Genomic DNA, 19785 nt, shown 5'->3' with positions numbered 1-19785 from the left:
ACATTTCTATAAGTGGTTGAGGTGGATTTCACTTGTTTCCTTTGCTGGACAACTCGGGTCAGGAAGTGTTTCAGGTGCTTGAGGAACAGACTGATTTCCCATTAAAGAGTCGGAGAACAGGGGCAGAGGCACGGGGGACAGAAACCGAAGCAGATGGGAAGACAGTTCCTCCGTCGGATGAGAGCTCAGCGTCTGCACATTAATCGTTTTTTTATGCAGTGTGATGAACTGGTGGTTGGAGTGAGATCTCCTTTTAACCAAAGGTCAGAGGTGTCAACCCCCTGAAAGAGCCGGTGTTTGTCTGCTTCCTCCTGAGATACTGAGCAGACTAGTTTAAAGCATGATAGCCTTCTGTCAGAGCCGGTCTGACAGGGTCATCTATCACTGCTGCCCTGCAAACAGTGATTCAAGCAGCCAACAACCATCTTTGCACTGATCTGTAAAAACACACCAGCGGCATGTTTAAAGGTGCTGAACTCCGGTGTATACACATGTCTGCATCTAAGTGGCTCTTTAACATTTTCACATTTACTCAGTAGTCATCAAAACCAAGCTTTGTTACATGCTCTCTCCTACATTTTACTCAAAAGAGGTTTAAAATGCTCCAAATTCACCACACTTAAGATGAAACTCATCTTTACATCTTTGATTGCAGGGGAAAGCTGTGGGTGCCCACTGTGTCACCAAACCTCAGTTGATAAACTGAGGTCAGCATGAAGTGAGATTCAACATATATTGCACGGTAGGTGTTCCTGAAATTTGAAAGATCAGGCAAGGCTACATGTAAGTGTAACCTGCAGTGTGAGGACTTCTTAGCTTTAAGTCTTCTTTTGGCCAAGAAGTAAAAATTACAGGGAACGCAATGTATAGAAAACTAATTCGGATGCCAGCTCTTGAGGTAAGAAAGCTGCTTACATGTGGCGTTGAAAAGCGCCCAACATGCAAGCTATTTCTGGATGTATAGACTAGACAGCAGTGGAACCACAGCAGAGATCAACCCCCGAGTGTGCATGGACACACACACTGTGAGCGGAGGCCACCAGTCAGAAAGGTGGACATTATCCAAACTAAAAAAAGCTGCAATGAAAAAAACATTAGATTTCACAAAAAAAACCACTGAGACATCCCTAAAAAAAAATAATCCAGCTTGCTTTTAGAGACTTGTGGCCAGAGCACATGTTTCCTGGAGTCAAAGGAGAACATGTAGCTACTGTTTAAGCAAGGATGGAGACTTTTATTCATAGTTCAAGCTTTAGACAGCAGTTTAAAAAAAGTGCTGGGAAGACAATGCTCCCATAATTTGCGTTTTTCCACCTCATTTGTCATGTGACAGGAAGCCGCAGGCCTACAGTGACCTGTCAAGTTAACACACACCTCGTCCCATATTCCCTTACACACCACCTGCATTATTTAACATTTCACGAGCCTGAAAGAACACTCCAGAATTAGCTTCCCCGTACCGAGCCCATCAAACAAGAGCAGCGAACGGCCCCAGCAGGGTGTGTGTGACACTCCTTTGGAGGTTGTTTCCGAAGCGGGTTTGTCCTCATGCATCACTTGAAATGTTCGCAGCAGCCACCAAGAACTTTGTGAAGCAGGTCGGGGACACGGGGAGGTTGATCCCCGTCCCGAGCCTGAGCGAGGCCGACCGCTACCAGCCCCTCAGCCTGGTGACGAGGAAGAGGAAGAGGCATTTCTGGAAGAAGAACAAGTACGCGTCCACCCCCTTCTCGCTGAAAGACATCATGGTAGGAGAGAAAGAGATCACAGCAGGTACAATCGCGAGAGGTCCTTCGTGTGTTTGGATGCAGTTTTCCCATTTCTGACCATTTCAGTAGCTTCGAGTTTGAAAAACAATATTACATATAATCTATATCAGCTCTACATTTAAGATGGCTGAGATATTACGTTTAAATGCAAGACATAGATATTATTCATGTCTACATTAAGCAGCATTTTATGTACATTTTCCTAAAATTCAAGGTGAAATTGAGATTCACAGCTGCATTAAACCAATGTTAGCATTTTGAGAATTGCTCTTTTGGCTTACTTTTAATGCTCCATGCTCTTTTTTTCATGACTGGATTAACTGTGACTAAATATTTCCAGTGGTGAAGGGGGTATTTTGGTAAAAGTGGCAGTGCAGGTTAAAGTCCTGCGATGCAATCTTACTGAGTAAAAACATGCAAGTACTATCTGCAAAATGTACCTAAAGTATCATAAGAAAAAATACTTGAAGCAATCTTCTTGGATTTTTAGCACTGATGCATGAATGTGTTTTACTGCTGTGGCTGCTTGAGCTATAATACAATATTTTCCTCCGGTTCATTAAATGTCACCACTGAATCTCTCTCAGCACGACTTGACCACAACCTCCTCCTTCCCACCACAGGAGTGTCTTCTTATCAGCTCCTGAACTACGAGGACAAATCTGACGTAGCCCTGAACGGCCGGTTGGGAAACCACCTCATGAACGACGTGGGGTTCAACATCAGCGGGTCAGACTCTGTGGCTGTCAAGGCCTCCTTCGGCATCGTGACCAAGCACGAGCTGGAGGTGCCCACCTTGCTGCGAGAGCTCAACTCCAGGTAACAAGACTGCTGCGCGCTCACGATGCGCTCAACAGCTGCGCGACGATCTTCATCTGCCAAAGCAACATAATCATCACGGTATCGCTGCAGACAGATTAGATGATGCGCCATCTCTGCAATGTTTTATTAATAGCCAAGTTAAATGAGCTATTTTTAATTAATTATTCATCTTTTTGAAAAGAGAGAAGGAGGCAGAAGTATCTTAAAAAACAACTGTAATCAGTTGACTTTCTCTAAATAGATTTGTCTCCATGCAAATCCGACATTTTAGATATCTACCTTCATGTTTCCCCCCCCCCCCCCAACAACAGTTGGAAGTTGACACCTGACCTCTGACCTCCTTGTGACAGAGCGAACATGAGATGAGGGTTTCCCTGTCAGGATGAATAAATGATTGTGTTATTCTCCACTGGCACACACACACACAGGAACATGAAGACAATGCAAGACAGCAAATGAACAAACATAAAATCTTTTTTTTTTTTCGGGGGCCTCTCAGGAAAGTGGACCTGGATCACTGCCTGGTTCGTCAGTCCAAGGAGAGCGGACGCAGCGTCCTCTGCGTGGTTGTGGAGAGCATCCGCACCACACGTCAGTGCTCGCTGACCGTTCACGCCGGCATGAGAGGGACGACCATGAGGGTGAATGCACGCAAACACAGCATTAACCTGGCTCACTTTGAGGAGAGCAGTACACAGAGAACCCCATCCAACATGTGCTCGTACAGCAGGAAGTGCAAAATGAAATCCGCTGTTTGAAAATGTAAAAAAAAGTCCTTTAAATACACACATTTTTAGATCAGAATCATGCGTTTTAGCAGACGATGACATCCTCGGACAAGTGAGGCGGTTGCCAACTGGTCTGATCTATTGCTCTGCTTTCTGTTACGCTGCAGTTTCAGATCGACGACGGCAGAAATCCCAAAGGTCGCGACAAGGCCATCGTCATCCCAGCTCACACCACCATCGCCTTCAGCATCTGCGAGCTGTTTGTTCGACTGGACGGGCGCCTTGGTAGGAACCGACATTGCTCCCCATCTTTCTTCCTCCACAAGGCACACGCGTCTATGCCACAAGTGATTCTTGCCACATTCTTGGGTCTAGAAAGTTAAGATTTCACTCTGCTGCGAGCATAAAAATGGCTCAATGGAGCTGACAGTGCTGAAATTGCAGCCTGCTACTTTTCAATGAAATAATTCTGCTTTCCAGTTTTTCTGACTCCCACTTTAATCCACTACAAACAAAAGAGTGTGATGAGAGCCAGCGGGGCACTTAAAGGATAAGCAGTGTGGTTATTGTGAAAATTGAAGGCTTGAAAGCTGCGTGCACACATGAAAAAGCTGCGGTTGCATCAATTGTGGTGAACACCTGAGGCTCCTCAGCGCTCCTCATGCTGCACATTCTTATCTTCAATGGCAGGAATTACATTATAACAATTTCTCCACCTTGAAACATGAAAAGGATCATTTCTTCCTCAAGAGTCGTGGCGTCGTTCTGTATTGTGACAGCGGATTCTTCAATAAGTGGATCAGCCACGAGACTTGCTTTACCTCAGAGGCTTAGAGTGGGCTGCCGCTGATGCAAAATGCTGCAAGCTGAGAAGTCCCACAACACCTGAATGCCTCATAACGTTTCGATTTTCCAATAATAATCATCGCAGAAACTAAAATCTGTGAGAAAATGTCAGCGTGCTCTCTTTCACTGAACATTGCAGATGTAAAGTCAAGACGGCTGGTTAGCATCCTTTAGCATAAGCTAATCAAATCACAGGCTGGAGGGGTTTGAAATGTAATCCAGCAATGAAAAGACATTTTTGAAGTTAGTTTCAAGTTTAAGTGTGTCAACAGTTGAGTTATCACTTTTTATGAATGGCCTGAATAAACCTGGTGTGTAACAGATGCTATTGTTTCCTTTATGTGAGACCACGTGGCCTAATGGATAAGGCGTCTGACTTCGGATCAGAAGATTGAGGGTTCGAGTCCCTTCGTGGTTGTAATGTTGTTTCAGTGGATGTTGTGTGAAAAACAAATGAAACTGTCCTTTGATAACCCAAACTTAAGTGATGCCAGAATTGATTGATTGATGAAAGCACACCTGTGTTCCTGCCTAAAGTTGCACCTGACAATGTTTTTACACAAAGCCGTTTCCTTCCTGTGTCAGATATTTGTGTCGCCCCGGAGTCTCAGGGGGGCTTTGAGCGGGAGCAGATCAGGGAGCAGCTCGGTGGTTTCATCGGTCAGTTCTCCATGGGTCGCCTGCGCCGATTCCTGTCTGGAATCGTCTACGGAAACCCCTTCAGAGCAGGTACGGTAATAATGACCTCTGCTACATCAGAACCTCACCTTTACTCTCGCTATAATTTCCCCTTTTGTCTTCATCCGACTGCTGTGCAGAAAGCAGAACATTCGAGGAGCTCACCCACTCCGACACCTACATGGACGACATGGTTACGGACTACTACGAGAAGGCCGCCAGCATGACGGACGTGTCCACCGCCTACCTGAGAGAAAGCTCCCACACGCGGGTCAACCTCCTCAAACACAACATCCCCAAGGGGCCATGTGCGCTCTGCGGCATGGGCAACCAGCGGCGGGAAACTGTGTACGGCTGTCTGGAGTGCTCGACCGGGGGGCAGAAATACGTCCGGCTGCATGTGGTGCCCTGTTTCGACCTCTGGCACAAAACGCTGAGGTGAAAAAGGGAGCTGTGAGCTGTCTTTCACGTAAAAGTCATGGAAACTGGACATGGTCTGGACTTTGTACGGAGCCGCACCTCCAGCCATTACTTCCGCCAACAGTTCCAGTCAGATGCACCTATAAACTTGGTGTTATCTCTCACTTTGTGGTGTCTGGCGATCAGTTTACCTTTGGCACCGACCCATTTCTACACATGTGCTGTACTGTAGCTGCCAGGTGCTAAATTATTCAGCGGGGGTATTAGTGAAAATGGACCTGAGGGATCGTCTGAAGGCCTGCCCTGTTCCAAGTGTGTCATTTATTTTGAGTGTTTTTTTTGTTTTGTTTTGTTTTGTTTTCACTGTGTCTAATGTGTGTGTATGTACAGCCTATAGAGGATGAGGACATGATAACTAATGGCTCCTCATTAACTTTGATGGAAGCCTGTTGTTCTGTCTTTTTAGTTCTGTTTACAGATTGTTGCTGAATGTTATTGTAATTGCTTTTAAAATGATTTTTGTTTGAGGTGGATATTTGGTAAAGATACAGAAAAGCATCTTTTGAGACAAGCAAGTCTCGCTCAGGTACAGAAATTAATTCTGTTTGTTCCTACACAGTTTTAGTCCAAATTTGACTGCTTCCCTTTGTTATAATGCATGAATATTCTCTGTTAATTATTATTTATTTATTTATTTTGAGGCTACATGTGAAATTAGCTGGTGGAAATCTGGTAGATCTAGTCCTATTTTATCAAGATACTATAAGAAATTTGTATTTGTGTGTATTTGATATTTGTGACACCATAAGATGAGCCAAAATAAAATATAAAGCACGTTTGATTCATTTGAATTCATAATAATGATGGGAATATAATATTAGCTGGATATGCAATTAGTCGCGTTTTCCCAATCACTTTGTATGTTATTGGTATTTTTTACTGACATGGATTCTGTCTTGAGTAAAGATTGACGTGCCATGCTTTCACTTTCACTCGTTTCCCCTCCATGACGCTAGGGGGCGTAGTGTTTTCACTCGTTTACCCTCCCTACCGCTGGAGGGCGCAGTGTTTCGAGTCGAAGTCAACTCGAGCCGGATGTGTCAAGTGTCAACAAAATGCAAACACGTGTGAGGTAGCCGTGGAGGAAGAAGCATGTGTAAAATTAGTGCTATATTCACATTTCCACGGAGATATATAAAGAATTAGAAAGCAGATAAATGCGTGTTTAAGGAATATCCAGTAAAATGAAGTTCGCTTATCGGGTAAGTACGACACCGCTAGCTAACTTGGTACTGTCGCGCTGCTTGGCAACGTAGATCTGAAAGTGATGCATGGGAGAGAACACAGCAGACTTCATTCAAAACTTGTTTAAAATATCATGACATGTTGGTAAAACTAAAAGTCCTGAAGCACTTTTTAGATGTTACTGTGCACTGGTTGGAATTATTATATTCGTGCACACTGGCTTGTAAGCAAAACACTGGCTAATTCCCATATTTTTGGATGGAGTTCGGGATGCGGTTCTCTCCCCAGCCGCAAGCTTATGAGTGCTAGAAAGGAAAACTATTGTAATCTCCTTTTTGTAGTTTTCCAATCTGCTCGGAGCCGTCTATCGTCAGGGAAATCTGAACTTCTCTAAAGATGGAAACACTGTGGTTAGCCCGGTTGGAAACAGAGTCTCTGTCTTCGACCTGAAAAAGTAAGTCATGATTAAATGCATGAAATATTGGGGAATTGTTAATCCTAAAAGACAAAGCAAGACTTTTTTTTTTCTTTCTTCTCGGTCCTCTAGCAACACATCTGAGACATTACCCGTCTCCACCACCAAAAACATAACATGTGTGGGTCTGTCACCTGATGGGAACTTAGCGATCGTGGTGGATGAAGGTAAGATGTTCCACTGATACGAATAAAATGTAATATCATAAGGTGTGATTATAAGGACTTCAGCGGGAGTTAGCGTGCTGTTGCAAATAAAACAACAAAAATCCAAATGCGCTTCTGTGTTTGTGTCACACAGACGGCGCGGCGTTGTTGGTCAGTCTCATCACCCGAGCCGTCCTTCATCACTTCCACTTTCACAAACCTGTCAACAGCATCCGCTTCTCACCTGATGGCAGGTAAGGCTGTGTAATGAATTTCTGAATGAAATGATAACTTATTTTGTCCATCCATCAGTCCAGAACCCCAAAGATGTTCAATTTACTGTCATATATGACAAAGAAAAGCAGAAAATCCTCACATTTGAGCAGCCAGATCCAGCAAATGACTGTTGTTTTCACTTGAAAAATGATAAATACTTAGTCATTAAAGCAATTTCTCCCCACATTTTAATACGAAAGACTATAAATTTCCAAACTAACTTTTAAGACATCCCTACTTAACTGCAAAACGATGCTGAGCACTGGTGTGTTTTTCCTCGCAGGAAGTTTGTTGTCACAAAGGAGAACGTAGCTCTGATGTACCACGCTCCTGGAAAGCAGCGGGAGTTTAATGCCTTCGTGTTGGACAAGAGCTACTACGGTCCCTACGATGAAACCACCTGCATCGACTGGACGGACGACTCCAAGTGAGTAAACGTCGAGCAGACGACTACTCTACGGCAGAGTATGTTGCACCAAACGTCGTTCAGAAATTGTTCGGTCTAACATGTCGTCACACGTGCAGCACATTTAAGGCTTTCTGTTGTGCAGTGTGAGCATTTATACTCAAGTTTGGTCGACGTCTGTGACACCAAACAGCATTTCATCATGAAATGTCATCATTTTGAAGTGGGCTCTTATTGTCTCCCGCGAAAATAAAGTTCTGTTATGCTACTGAAAGACCAGCAAACTTCAAAGTGAGTCATGGCTGTGACATTTTCCTTCAGGTGTTTTGTGGTGGGCAGCAAAGACATGTCAACGTGGGTGTTTGGTGCAGAGCGCTGGGCCAACCTCATCTACTACTCTCTGGGTGGACACAAGGACGTCATTGTGGGCTGTTTCTTTGAGAAGGACAGCCTGGATGTGAGTCTTTTTTAAGGTTGCTTTTGCAAGAAAATTTTAAACTGAAATGAAACCGAGCTTGTAAATCTGTCTCTGATGAACGTGTGGTTCTTGTGTCGGCAGTTGTACACGGTGAGCCAGGACGGGACGCTGTGTGTCTGGGAGAGCGACACCGAGCTGGACGGCCTGGTCTTGAAGAAGAGCCGGGAGAAACCCAAGACCCCGAAGCAGGGGGATGATGAAGAGGAGGAGGAGGATGAGGAGGACAGGACGGAGGGAGAGGTCATCAGAGGGAAAGCTGAAGCTCCCAAAGAGGAGAAGACCAAAAATGTTCGATACAAGCAGAAGAGCAAGTAAGACACTTTCCTCTCCTTCAGTCAGTTGATGTGAAATGATTTGTCATGTTTAGTTTTTTCTGAAGCTCCTCCGGCTAAACCCAAAAGCCACACAACCATTTCTCACGCCAATCTCTCAGTCACAGTTGCTTTTTGCTGCCAGACGTCCTTCCAGAAATCACCGTACTGCTCATACTTTGACACTTGGACTGGCAATCATCCCGCTCTCCATTAGGCTTTTGGCTACACAAAGCGCAGGTTTATTTGTCCCCTGGCTGCTCTAAAACTCCAATAGCAGTATCAGCATTTGTAATGAAAACCAGCATGTGCCACGGCTTTGAGCCAATGTCTCGTCGTAATTTTTCCCGTTCAGTTAAACCTCTGGAAAGCGCTGAAAACGAGCTCCCCCAGCAAGGTGCGGAGTGAAGATAAGTACCAGATGATGAGTCGAAAGGCCTCGCAAGTGGCAAATTTTCAGCTGATGATGAAGACATCAGCGTTTTCTGGAGATGCCTCTTGGCTTTGGAAGTTAAAGAAAGGCTGGAAGCACTTCACGCAGCTCAACTTTGTTTGTTCCCTCGCCACTTGCAGACACTTCTTCAACAAAGAGGGGGACTTTAACAGCTTGACAGCCGCCGCCTACCACAAGCCGACTCACATCCTGGTGACGGGTTTCGCCTCGGGAATCTTCCACCTGCACGAACTCCCAGAGTTTAACCTCATTCACTCCCTAAGGTGAGAGAGAAAGTTGGCTTTTTGTCTGTGAGCGGGTAGATTATAAAAAGCATTGTTTTCCCATGTGAATGATGCTATTCGAATGCTTCTCCTTCCAGCATTTCAGACCAGAGAATCACCTCTGTGGCGCTAAACAGCTCTGGAGACTGGATCGGCTTCGGCTGCTCAGGTAACAAGCTGTGTTTTCTTTTATACTTTTGACTCGGTGAGCAGCAGACGACCCCTAATGTTCGTGTTGTTGTTTCAGGGATGGGTCAGCTGCTGGTGTGGGAGTGGCAGAGCGAGTCGTACGTCTTCAAGCAGCAGGGACATTTCAACAACATGGCCTCGCTGGCTTACTCGCCAGACGGACAGTACATCGTGACAGGAGGCGACGATGGCAAAGTGGGTGCTCCACGCTTTGTTTTACATCATTATCAATGCTTCTAAGTCAGTATTTTAGCAACATATACAACGTGCATATGGTAGCATGCTGACATTTCTAATGCTAATGTTTCAGTTCAGAAAACAGTAAATCATTCTTGAATGCTGCGACCTGAAGGTGTCAGAGGTCAGACTGTGGGCTCATTTCCGCAGGTCAAAGTGTGGAACACCAACAGCGGCCTGTGCTTCGTCACCTTCACGGAGCACACCAGCAGCGTCACCAACGTCACCTTCACCTCCAGCGGCTTCGTCATCGTCAGCGCTTCTCTGGACGGGACGGTCAGAGCGTTCGACCTGCACAGGTGACTTACAGTGAAGGGATGGGGGCTGAGCGGCAGCACAGAGAATACAAATGCGTTTGAGTGCGCGCTGTAGAAACCAGCGGCTGTGTGATTATTTGTCATTTTATTCATCACAGGTACAGAAACTTCAGGACGTTCACGTCGCCTCGGCCTGCGCAGTTCTCCTCCCTCGCAGTAGATGTCAGTGGAGAGCTGGTGGGCGCAGGAGCTCAGGATTCCTTTGAGATCTTTCTGTGGTCCATGCAGACAGGCAGACTGCTGGAGGTAGGCACGAAGGATGAACTGCAGCTCTCTGACATGTAATAGAAAAGAATACGCTCTTATTTACCACGTCTGCCCGTGATTGAGCAGGTCCTCGGGGGCCATGAGGGTCCAGTCAGCTGCCTGTGTTTCAGTCCAGTTCAGTCCATCCTGGCCAGCGTCTCATGGGATCGCACCGTCCGGCTGTGGGACATGATGGACAGCTGGCAGGTCAAAGAAACTCTCCCCCTCACCTCTGATGGTAAGTACCAATCCCTCACTAATTATTAGTACTTTTTTTTTAAACTGGGGATGCCAGCAGTGAGCACCCTCACTGTGTTTGTATTTTTTGTCCTCAGGTCTGTCAGTGACTTACCGCCCTGATGGTCAGGAGTTGGCTGTGGCCACTCTTAACGGTGAGATCTCCTTCTGGAACCCTCACACGGCCGCGCAAACCGGCTCTGTGGCCGGGCGCCATGACCTAGAGATGGGCCGCAAAGAGACCGATAAAATCACTGCCAAGCAGTCCGCAAAGGGCAAGTGAGTGAGAGCAGTGGTCCTATATCCTGTGGTCCAGACCGTTGAAGAAGAGTTTGATTCGGTGACTCTTTGTGAGCATTGACTGATGCCTTTTTAAACATCCAGGTCCTTCACGTCGCTGTGTTACTCTGCGGACGGGGAGTCGATCTTGGCAGGAGGCCAGTCCAAGTTTGTCTGCATCTACAACGTCAAGGAGCAGATGCTCATGAAGAAGTTTGAGATCTCCTGCAACCTGTCCTTTGATGCCATGGAGGTACGGCCGCACCTTCAGCTCAGTGCATGCCGAGTAAAATATGGTGAAACAGTGGTGGTCAGTGTGAGGTTCAGACCAGGGTTTGATATTACAAACATGCTGACTTGAATTTCACCAATCGGCACCGTCACTCTTGGAATATGGGTGTGTCAGTCAGTGTGGGAGCCTGTTGTCTGATTCATGCTGTGGTCCTACGGTGACCCTCAGGAGTTCCTGGACAGAAGGAAGATGACTGAGTTTGGCAGCCTGGCTCTGGTGGACGAGGGCGCCGGAGATGGAGACGGGGTCAACATCAGCCTGCCTGGAGTCAGGAGAGGTGCGACGCTCACTTCAGCCTTTACAGCGCATATTATTATGCAAATGAATGCCTGATTTCTCTGAATAGAGGCTTAGGAATTTGCTGTGACCTTTTCCTTCATTACTTCCTCATGTTTTTGCGCTACAAACCTTTTTTTTTTGTCTGGATATCTTCACAGGTGATATGAGCTCTCGACACTTCAAGCCAGAGATCAGAGTGAGCTCACTGCGGTTCTCCCCTACCGGTAGGTGATGGAATTACAAGTGGAGGTGTTAATTTAGTGATTCCTCCCTGCAGAGAAGTCATCACGTGTTGTGAGTAGCACTAAAGTCTGACCAAGGAGATGAAAATTAGATCAGAATACAGGTTTGAAAATATGAGCATTTAAATCTTGCAGGAAATGCTCCAAAATGTTTGCAATGGAGAAACTGGTTTCATAAAGTGTTTCCATCTTTTCTCAGGTCGTAGCTGGTCGGCCACCACCACCGAGGGCCTGCTGGTCTACTCTCTCGATGGCTCTATGGTCTTTGACCCCTACGACCTCGACCTGGACGTGACGCCAGCCAGTATACGGAAGCAGCTGCGGCTGCAGGAATGGGTGTCGGCCATCGTCCTGGCGTTCAGACTCAACGAAAATGCCCTCAAGCAGGAAGTGCTGGAGACTGTGCCGCATGAGCAGAGTGAGTGAATTTTCCTCCTCACATCACATTCAAAATGACGAGCTGCGATGAGCTACCTGACTGATGCGGACTGCATTTGTCGTTCCAGTCCCAGTCATTTGTGGCTCTCTTCCTGACATCTACGTTGAGAAGCTTCTGGGCTTCGTGGCGGCGTGTTTGGAGAAGTCAGGTCACCTGCAGTTCTACATGACCTGGGCCCAGAGCCTGCTCATGCTGCATGGACAGAAGCTCAAGAACAGGTCTGCTCCCAGTCCCTTAAAGCACACATGACTGTCTCAATGCAATTGTGAGCGAGTGGAGCTGATTGTCTTTGCGTGGTGTGCAGGTCAGGAGCCATACTGCCGACGCTCCAGGCGCTGCAGAAGAGCATCCAGAGACACTTTGACAGTCTGTCCAAACTGTAAGTGTCAACATTTGGCCCCAGTGAACCCTTACACCCAGTTTCAAGCTAAGTCATTATAAGTATGTGTTTTCTTTGCACAGGTGTGACTTCAACATGTATAACATTCGCTATGCGGTGGCCCTGTCCAAGCAGAGGGGCATAAAGAGAGCAGCGGAGGGGGAGGACGGGGAGGACGAAGATGATGAGGATGAAGAGCTGTCGGAGGAGATGAGCGAGGCCTCCTTGGAGGATGCAGACATGACGCTGTAGGCCTGAAGCCAAGGCACCTCATTCCAACAACATGGCAGATGACACAAATAGAGAATAATGATGTTGGATTGTAAACGCAAACCTCAGAAACTTGATTGTAAACTTTTTTTTATTAAATACATTTATATGTGCATGTTTTTATGTTTTCTGTCACTTTGGTTTTAGATCACATGCACACACAAGTGATCTTGGCTGATTAGACTCCCTCTCAGGGGTGTGTCACTACAGCAAGGCTCCAATCAACCACACAAATGAAAACACCTGTGAGGGTGTGCAGGGCCCCTGAAGAAAAGAAATGTTAGATGTTGAAGGAGTCTTTTGTCCTTTGGGTGCTTGGGTGCTATGAAAAAGGGTCCAAAATGGCTCTTTGTCCGTGCCATGTCCACCACCAGGGTCATAGCTAAACTTTTTCAAGCCAAAAGGATGACAGCAATTAACTGACTTCAAGGCCTGCAGCTGCTTATTTCTTTATACATTTTTTGCAAAAAATGTCAGAAATGATGCTCAATGCAAAAAAAAGCTTACAATGATGCCAAAATTAAAAATACATCTCACAGAAAAAAATCAGCAGTGTTTAGAAAATGGGTGATTTCCTTCTAAATTTGAGGGAAATGAAGTAGAACTACATGAACTCCAACCAGAAACTGACTCGAACTACTTTACCCGGCAGTACTTCCGGTGGCGGAGCGGAAGAGGCGGGATTTGAGCCAAAATGAGGGAAAATAAGAACATGTCCGAGTCCCCCTCTCAAGCGGGAAAAGAAATACCGGCGAAAAAACAAAAACTAAGCAGTGACGAGAACAGTAACCCCGATTTATCAGGAGACGAGAATGTAAGCAGTCAAACCGTGTTGTTTCTTTGGCGACAGATGAGCCACAAAGTGTTTCTAGCGAGTTAGCATCGGGCTCAAGTAGCCGGCAAGCTAAACTGGTTAGCTAGCAGCTTTGTTCACCTACACCGGCTAGATTCACACAGCTGGTGTGAATTAGGCTAAGATAGCATTAGCAGATTACCTCTTTGTTAGGTCCAAAATACGCCACACACACATATTTTCAGACTTTGCCATGTACAGAAACAAAACACGTTTTCTTCATGCTCAGACCATCATTCACGTGCAACCTAAGGTTAGCATTAGCGATAGCAGCTAATAGAAGTTGAGGAGAAGGATTGATTGAAATGATAACTGTGGCAGATTTAATGTAACGTCTGATGGAGAGGCGTTGTCTTGAAATGATTAGAGTGTCTTCATGTATAATGAGGGATGTCCTCTTATTGCCACCGTGAAAGGTGAATATATTGATGTCAGAGCCATTTGGTCTCCAGCAAACACTATTTACTTACACTCAGCAGATGTAAGCTTCATAAAATGTGTTTTATTTGTTGTGATTATGTTAAAGCTCCTGTGCAAGAACAAAGTGCTTCACAGCTAAGGCTGCAAGAAGAGTAGAGACAGTATGACAGTTACAAAAATGCATATATCTAATTATTATTATACACATTTCACACATGAGCATCACTTGTTAGTATCAGTAGTGTGAAAACAGTCCCAGCCACCAGACAGATACTGGGAGCCAGTTACTGTTTAGCTTTACAAAGTAAAGGTCAGGTGGTTGGATTGTTGTTCTTTTCCCGCTGAGATGTTAATCAGCAAAGACTGACATTTCTGCAGGACAGATCTGAAAGATATATGCACATAACCTGTGTCTTCTTTGCATTTGCAGGATGACGCTGTCAGTGTTGAGAGTGGGACCAACGCAGAGCGCCCGGACACACCCACGAACACTGCCAACGCCCCGGGCAGAAAGAGCTGGGGCAAGGGCAAATGGAAGTCCAAGAAGTGCAGATATTCTTTTAAATGTGTCAACAGTCTGAGGGTGAGGACAGACGCCACTGTAAACATCAAACATGCATCTTATTAAGCTTAATTGTACATTGAAACCATGTCTTTCAGGAATCTTTAATGGTAATAAACACCATCCAGATGTTACTGAGACAAACTTCCACTAACATGCAGCTCTGCTTCATCTCGTAGTCCACCGGCCACCATAACTGTTGGACCATCCATGTAGATTTCTGTAGGAAGACCATTTTGTTGCAGCGAAGGTCAGGTTATCCTCTGAAAGTCATTAATCATAATGGTTTCCACAGGAGGACCACAGCCAGCCGCTGTTCGGAGTCCAGTTTAACTGGCACAGTAAGGAGGGAGACCCGCTGGTGTTTGCCACAGTCGGGAGTAACAGGGTAAGTGTTGATGAAGCATCTGAGTGAAAGAGGAGTCATGTGGTCTGAAGAAGTGGCTAATTTCTTGTTTTACTTGTTCTATACTCAACTCGTGCTGTCTTGTCTTCACCAGGTAACTCTGTATGAATGTCACTCTCAGGGAGAAATAAGGCTTTTGCAGTCTTATGTTGATGCAGACGTATCCTTTCACTTGTTTCAGATGCTTTTTACGCTGGTTCCTTTCTCATTATCCACCTCTCTCTCAACCAACAAAGATATATTTAACTTGTCCCCTGAGGTCGATCTAAACAATGATTGCATTAAAATAAAGCCATACAGGGAATGTTTGCATCGAAAGGTTTACAGGTATGTAAGTGTTATAGATGAGATCAGCCGTGTTGCGATCTCAATTCAAACACACTTTAGATATGACTGCACTGGTTAAGATCCCACCCATGCAGGACGATTCTGGTTAATATCAGCTTAACTGACCAGCCACAGGGCAAAGCTTACTCAGCCTTCTCTGAGGAAAAAATGAAAGATCACTGGGGCATTTCCCTTGTCTTAATTTCCTTGACTTAACGCGCACAAAGGCAGATGAGAACTTCTACACGTGTGCCTGGACCTACGACACCAACACAAGCCATCCACTGTTGGCTGTGGCCGGGTCTCGTGGCATCATTCGGGTGATCAACCACATCACAATGCAGTGCATCAAGGTAAGGGTCGTCAGCGTCGACACGTATTTGAGCTGATTAAAACATTAGAAACGCTGAATAAACCCAAACTTCATGGTTAACTATTCATATATTATTAATATATTAAGATATTAATGGAAAATTGAACGTGTGCAGTTTGAATGGTGAAGGATGCATTTGGTGAATCAGACAGTAGCAAGGAGACAGTCAAATATGACTGGGGGTCTTTTCCTGCTTTACAGTGTGATAAATTTGATTTCCGTTGCTGACTTTCAATAAAACAAGGTCATCTCTGCAATTACAGTGTTTTTTTTTGTTTTGTTTTGTTTTGTTTTTTTCAAATCCAGCATTATGTAGGTCATGGAAATGCCATCAATGAGCTCAAGTTTCACCCGAGGGATCCAAATCTCCTTCTGTCTGTCAGCAAAGGTAAAAAAAAAAACATTCAATAACCTTCAAAATTCTTTACATACATTTAAGCTATGACACAGAAAAGCCAGTCAGAGGACAGGATGTCATCTGCAGTGATGTGTGAAAAGGACCTATTTTTGATTGTAATAACATCGACTTTGATGGCATCATCTTGATACTCATCCATGATTTGTTGCTGCCTTCTTTGTGGCGCATCTTTAATGTTCTGCTCGTTTTTTACTGCCATGATCGTCAGGCGGTCTCTCCTCACTCAGGTAACAGCAGCAGATGTTTAATCTGGTGAATGTTGGCCGGGCGCAGGTACATTCTGCTTCAAAGTTGTTAAATTCACGCGTTCACACCGTGTGGGTGAGCACTCGCCTTGCCAAAGGGCGTCCTGGTGTTCACTGTTGGATGGGTGTGAAAGAGGTGTCGCTCATTTGCTTCATCTGCCGCCACCATCAGGAGCTGCAAGTGATAATTTAATTAGACTAGCATGGAAGCAAACAACCCCCTTTACAGTAGACAGGATTTCAGGAGCATGTAGCTTCTGTATATTTCTGAGCGACACAGGACGTAATGCTGGGAGGAATTTGATTTGCACATGGAGAATTGTGATGATTGAGAGATGGATGCTCGCATTTAGTCGCAGAGGACTCCTTCAACACCTTCAACAGACAGATGTGCCTCTCATCTGTGGAGCAAGGTTTGAGGTGAAGACACACCGGTGCACCATGCTGTTGCCGGCGAGCTAACAAATGAATCTTGGCTCCGTGCTGCGAAAAGTTTTAAGTTGAACGAAGAAGCTGGAAATTAACTGACCGCTAAATGCTCCACTGTGTTCACCGGCTGGTCACTAGCTGTGCTGAGCTGTTCGTGTGTGGCGGCTTTTTGGAGCTTTGAATCAGTTGTAATTCCAACCAAAGTGTATGAAATGAGTTGAGTCCTTTCATCAGTGACTGGACTTGTCTCCTCAGATCACGCCCTTCGTCTATGGAACATACAGACGGACACGTTAGTGGCAATATTTGGTGGAGTGGAAGGTCATCGAGACGAAGTGCTGAGCGCCGTGAGTATCGTTAAATCGGGCCCTGTGGGGGGGAAACGGTGAACCTCAAACTGTACCTGGATTTAACTGTGTTTTTTGTAACCCTGCTGCAGGATTTTGATCTTCTGGGCGAAAAGATCATGTCATGCGGGATGGACCACTCCCTAAAACTCTGGCGAATCAATTCAGAGAGAATGCAGAAAGCCATTCGTGGGTCTTATGAGTACAACCCCTCCAAGACCAACAGGTAGGGGAACGGTTTTATCTGTGCGGACCTGTAGGCTGTTTTTTTTTTTTAACCTGTCCTCATGATTTCATGTTTTCTTCAGACCCTTTGTATCACAGAAAATTCACTTCCCCGACTTCTCAACACGAGACATCCATAGAAACTATGTGGACTGTGTGCGGTGGCTGGGGGACCTCATTCTTTCCAAGGCAAGTTAGTCGTGAGTGAAACGATGCTTGGAGTGACTTCAGTGTATTCATACTTAACTTACTGTATTTTAGCGTCATCTGAATCCTTTCTGAGGCTGCTCAAATTGGAAAATGTAGCTTTAACAATGGAGCACTCTCTTTGTCTGCAGTCCTGTGAAAATGCCATCGTCTGCTGGAAACCAGGAAAGATGGAGGACGACATCGATCACATTAAACCGAACGAGTCCAATGTGACGATTCTTGGACGCTTTGATTACAGCCAGTGTGACATTTGGTACATGCGCTTCTCCATGGACTTCTGGCAGAAGGTGAAGTCATTTGTTTTTCACTTGTCGCTGCACACACGCGGTCATTTCACATGCATCATGTTGCATTTAAGAAATAAAGGAATACAGGAGTCGTTGATGTTTGTGATGCAGCCGCAGTGATGGTTCTTAAAGTGCAGCTTGGATCTGATCCTGCTGTGGATGTGTTGTCTTCCCCGGTGCTGGTTTACAGATGCTGGCTCTGGGAAACCAGGTGGGGAAGCTTTATGTGTGGGACCTTGAAGTGGAAGACCCACACAAAGCAAAGTAAGTGAACCCACTCAGATGCAAGAAAGCTTTTATTAGAAAGGATAATTCCTAGTTTTATTTCTCCACACACAGCCAGGACACTCCTTCTGTCACCAATGATGATCGTCCTTAAATCCCCGAAAATATGAATGTAATTTGGGGCATGATTCATAAACCAGACTGGTTCAGCAGGTTGAAAAACGAAAGGATGCTTTAGTGACCCTGGAAACTACGAGTGTGACATCAATATGATCAACAGCTCTAGTTTCACCTCAGTTTGAACCTTGTGTACATATCCGGGGTGCGGACAAAATAACAGAAACACAAATGCTAATTTGGTCAAGCTCACGACTTCCACGTGTTGATCCATGAGGTTTATGTTTGTTGCTGACTGTCTGTTCTGTTTACTGAAGCATCTTAACTAATCCAGCCTTCCTTTGTTTTGCACGTCCTCCTGATTTGTGAGGCTTTTTTCCTTGTAAACAGCCTCCAAGAGGCACAAACACGTCAATAAATATTTCACGGCGGCTCAGTTACAAAAATGGAAGAAAAACAAACACACCTCCCCTGTTCCCCTTGTATGTGACTCAAAATATAAATCCTGGCTAACACTTGCTAAAATGAAACCCGTCTCCTCTCTGGACTCCAGGTGCACCACACTGACCCTCCCCAAATGCACGTCGGCCATCCGGCAAACCAGCTTCAGCCGCGACAGCAGCATTTTGATAGCCGTGTGCGACGACGCTTCCATCTGGCGCTGGGATCGCCAACGCTGAAGCCCGAGCAGTTCCGCTTCCTGTTGCTCCGCGTCCCGCCCTGCAGCCCCTGTTGTACAGATGTACACTGCAAGAAATGTCCGTTTGAACATTTTGGTCTTACGTGTGGTCTTAAGATCCTTTTCCTTAAAACAGTGAGAAACTGTGCCAAAGGTGAGATGATTCCTTTTGTGACTCCAGCCAAGGAGGTTGTTTCATTTCCTGTTTGCCGGCAGGATTTGGGAGGAAAGATAAACATTTTCTATCGGACAACACTTCAGATGTAATCTGGGTTTGTTTCTTTTTATCAGAGGAACTTTTTTCAGCCACAGCGAGTATCAGATCATGTTTGAGTTAGATGAAAACTAATCATGAGAGCGGGATGGTGAATAGGAAAGTATTGGTGGTGGTTAAGTGCCTTCTAGCTTCCTATGCAGACTCCTTCATCCGAAGTTATTTAATCAATCACTCCTGATCTCTGCAGAGGTTTTTCGCCATATTCTTTAGAGGAATTATTGTCTGTATCTCAGTCAACTGGCACATTTTTGTCAATTGTTTTCGGAAAAATAACCTTTGAGACACAACAGACGAAATGACAAAAGATGGATTTTTTTTGCAGTGTGCCACTTTTTCTATTCATTTGTTCACACACACACACAAAAAAAAATCAGATGTCTGTCCTTTTTTTGTTATCTTCAGATATTTCTTACATTCCTTTGCATCCTTCTCTTAATGCCTTGTTGGTTTGCTTTAAAGCCCCTCAATAAAATGTATTTTGTAAATAAATGCTGCAGTCGGTGTGTGCAGTCACTGAGGATGAACAAAACGTCAGATGAAATTGGGATTGAAGTCATTTTTAGTTTCATATCTGTAGCTCTCAGAACCTGCTTTTATTTTGAAAAAATAGATTCAATCCCCCATATTAAAGTCTGCTGAAGGGGCTTCTGCCTTTATGGGGT

At 45.2% G+C, this 19785-nt stretch overlaps 3 protein-coding genes and 1 non-coding gene across 5 annotated transcripts; all 4 read left to right on the top strand.

The window, feature by feature from the left end:
* Positions 1-1562: 1562 nt before the first annotated feature.
* pjvk (pejvakin) lies at positions 1563-5285 on the top strand. Of its 2 annotated transcripts, XM_076724122.1 has the most exons (6): positions 1563-1773; positions 2393-2588; positions 3091-3232; positions 3487-3604; positions 4751-4894; positions 4984-5285. In XM_076724122.1, exons 1-6 carry the CDS (start codon positions 1563-1565, stop codon positions 5283-5285), a joined length of 1113 nt encoding a protein of 370 aa, XP_076580237.1. The 2 variants fall into 2 exon arrangements, with proteins under 2 accessions (XP_076580237.1, XP_076580238.1); XM_076724123.1 differs by lacking the exon at positions 4751-4894.
* On the top strand, positions 4511-4583 carry trnar-ucg (transfer RNA arginine (anticodon UCG)). Its single transcript has one exon. It is a non-coding gene; the product is annotated as a tRNA-Arg (tRNA).
* A 1066-nt stretch (positions 5286-6351) lies between the features above and the next one.
* Positions 6352-13262, top strand: pwp2h (PWP2 small subunit processome component). Its single transcript, XM_076723008.1, has 21 exons — positions 6352-6525; positions 6850-6962; positions 7056-7150; positions 7284-7383; positions 7689-7832; positions 8133-8268; positions 8371-8600; positions 9174-9317; positions 9416-9486; positions 9565-9701; positions 9894-10042; positions 10159-10306; positions 10394-10544; positions 10642-10822; positions 10928-11075; positions 11283-11391; positions 11552-11617; positions 11835-12053; positions 12142-12292; positions 12379-12453; positions 12537-13262. The coding sequence occupies exons 1-21, from the start codon at positions 6508-6510 to the stop codon at positions 12703-12705; spliced, it is 2754 nt and encodes a 917-aa protein (XP_076579123.1). The 5' UTR covers positions 6352-6507; the 3' UTR covers positions 12706-13262.
* A 134-nt stretch (positions 13263-13396) lies between these two features.
* On the top strand, positions 13397-19605 carry eed (embryonic ectoderm development). Its single transcript, XM_076724121.1, has 12 exons — positions 13397-13537; positions 14427-14579; positions 14854-14946; positions 15059-15124; positions 15519-15644; positions 15971-16052; positions 17012-17103; positions 17196-17329; positions 17412-17517; positions 17667-17825; positions 18016-18089; positions 18721-19605. Exons 1-12 carry the CDS (start codon positions 13418-13420, stop codon positions 18845-18847), a joined length of 1332 nt encoding a protein of 443 aa, XP_076580236.1. The 5' UTR covers positions 13397-13417; the 3' UTR covers positions 18848-19605.
* Positions 19606-19785: the final 180 nt, after the last annotated feature.

This window comes from Chaetodon auriga, chromosome 23 (genome assembly GCF_051107435.1).
Source record: "Chaetodon auriga isolate fChaAug3 chromosome 23, fChaAug3.hap1, whole genome shotgun sequence".
NCBI classification, from domain to species: domain Eukaryota; kingdom Metazoa; phylum Chordata; class Actinopteri; order Chaetodontiformes; family Chaetodontidae; genus Chaetodon; species Chaetodon auriga.
The sequence above is the reverse complement of the archived record's forward strand: the minus strand, read 5'-3'. Positions and strand labels throughout refer to the sequence as shown.

What these genes read in the sequence shown, in the direction of transcription:
- pjvk (XM_076724122.1), top strand. Translation starts at nt 1,563, where the DNA reads ATGTTCGCAGCAGCCACCAAGAACTTTGTGAAGCAGGTCGGGGACACG. An exon ending in TGAGAGGGACGACCATGAGG is followed by an intron (nt 3,233 to 3,486) that starts GTGAATGCACGC and finishes GTTACGCTGCAG; the next exon opens with TTTCAGATCGACGACGGCAG. An exon ending in TCGACTGGACGGGCGCCTTG is followed by an intron (nt 3,605 to 4,750) that starts GTAGGAACCGAC and finishes TTCCTGTGTCAG; the next exon opens with ATATTTGTGTCGCCCCGGAG.
- pwp2h (XM_076723008.1), top strand. An exon ending in TTGAGAAGGACAGCCTGGAT is followed by an intron (nt 8,269 to 8,370) that starts GTGAGTCTTTTT and finishes TTGTGTCGGCAG; the next exon opens with TTGTACACGGTGAGCCAGGA. An exon ending in AACCTCATTCACTCCCTAAG is followed by an intron (nt 9,318 to 9,415) that starts GTGAGAGAGAAA and finishes TTCTCCTTCCAG; the next exon opens with CATTTCAGACCAGAGAATCA.
- eed (XM_076724121.1), top strand. Translation starts at nt 13,418, where the DNA reads ATGAGGGAAAATAAGAACATGTCCGAGTCCCCCTCTCAAGCGGGAAAA. An exon ending in TCACAATGCAGTGCATCAAG is followed by an intron (nt 15,645 to 15,970) that starts GTAAGGGTCGTC and finishes TTTCAAATCCAG; the next exon opens with CATTATGTAGGTCATGGAAA. An exon ending in CCATGGACTTCTGGCAGAAG is followed by an intron (nt 17,826 to 18,015) that starts GTGAAGTCATTT and finishes GCTGGTTTACAG; the next exon opens with ATGCTGGCTCTGGGAAACCA.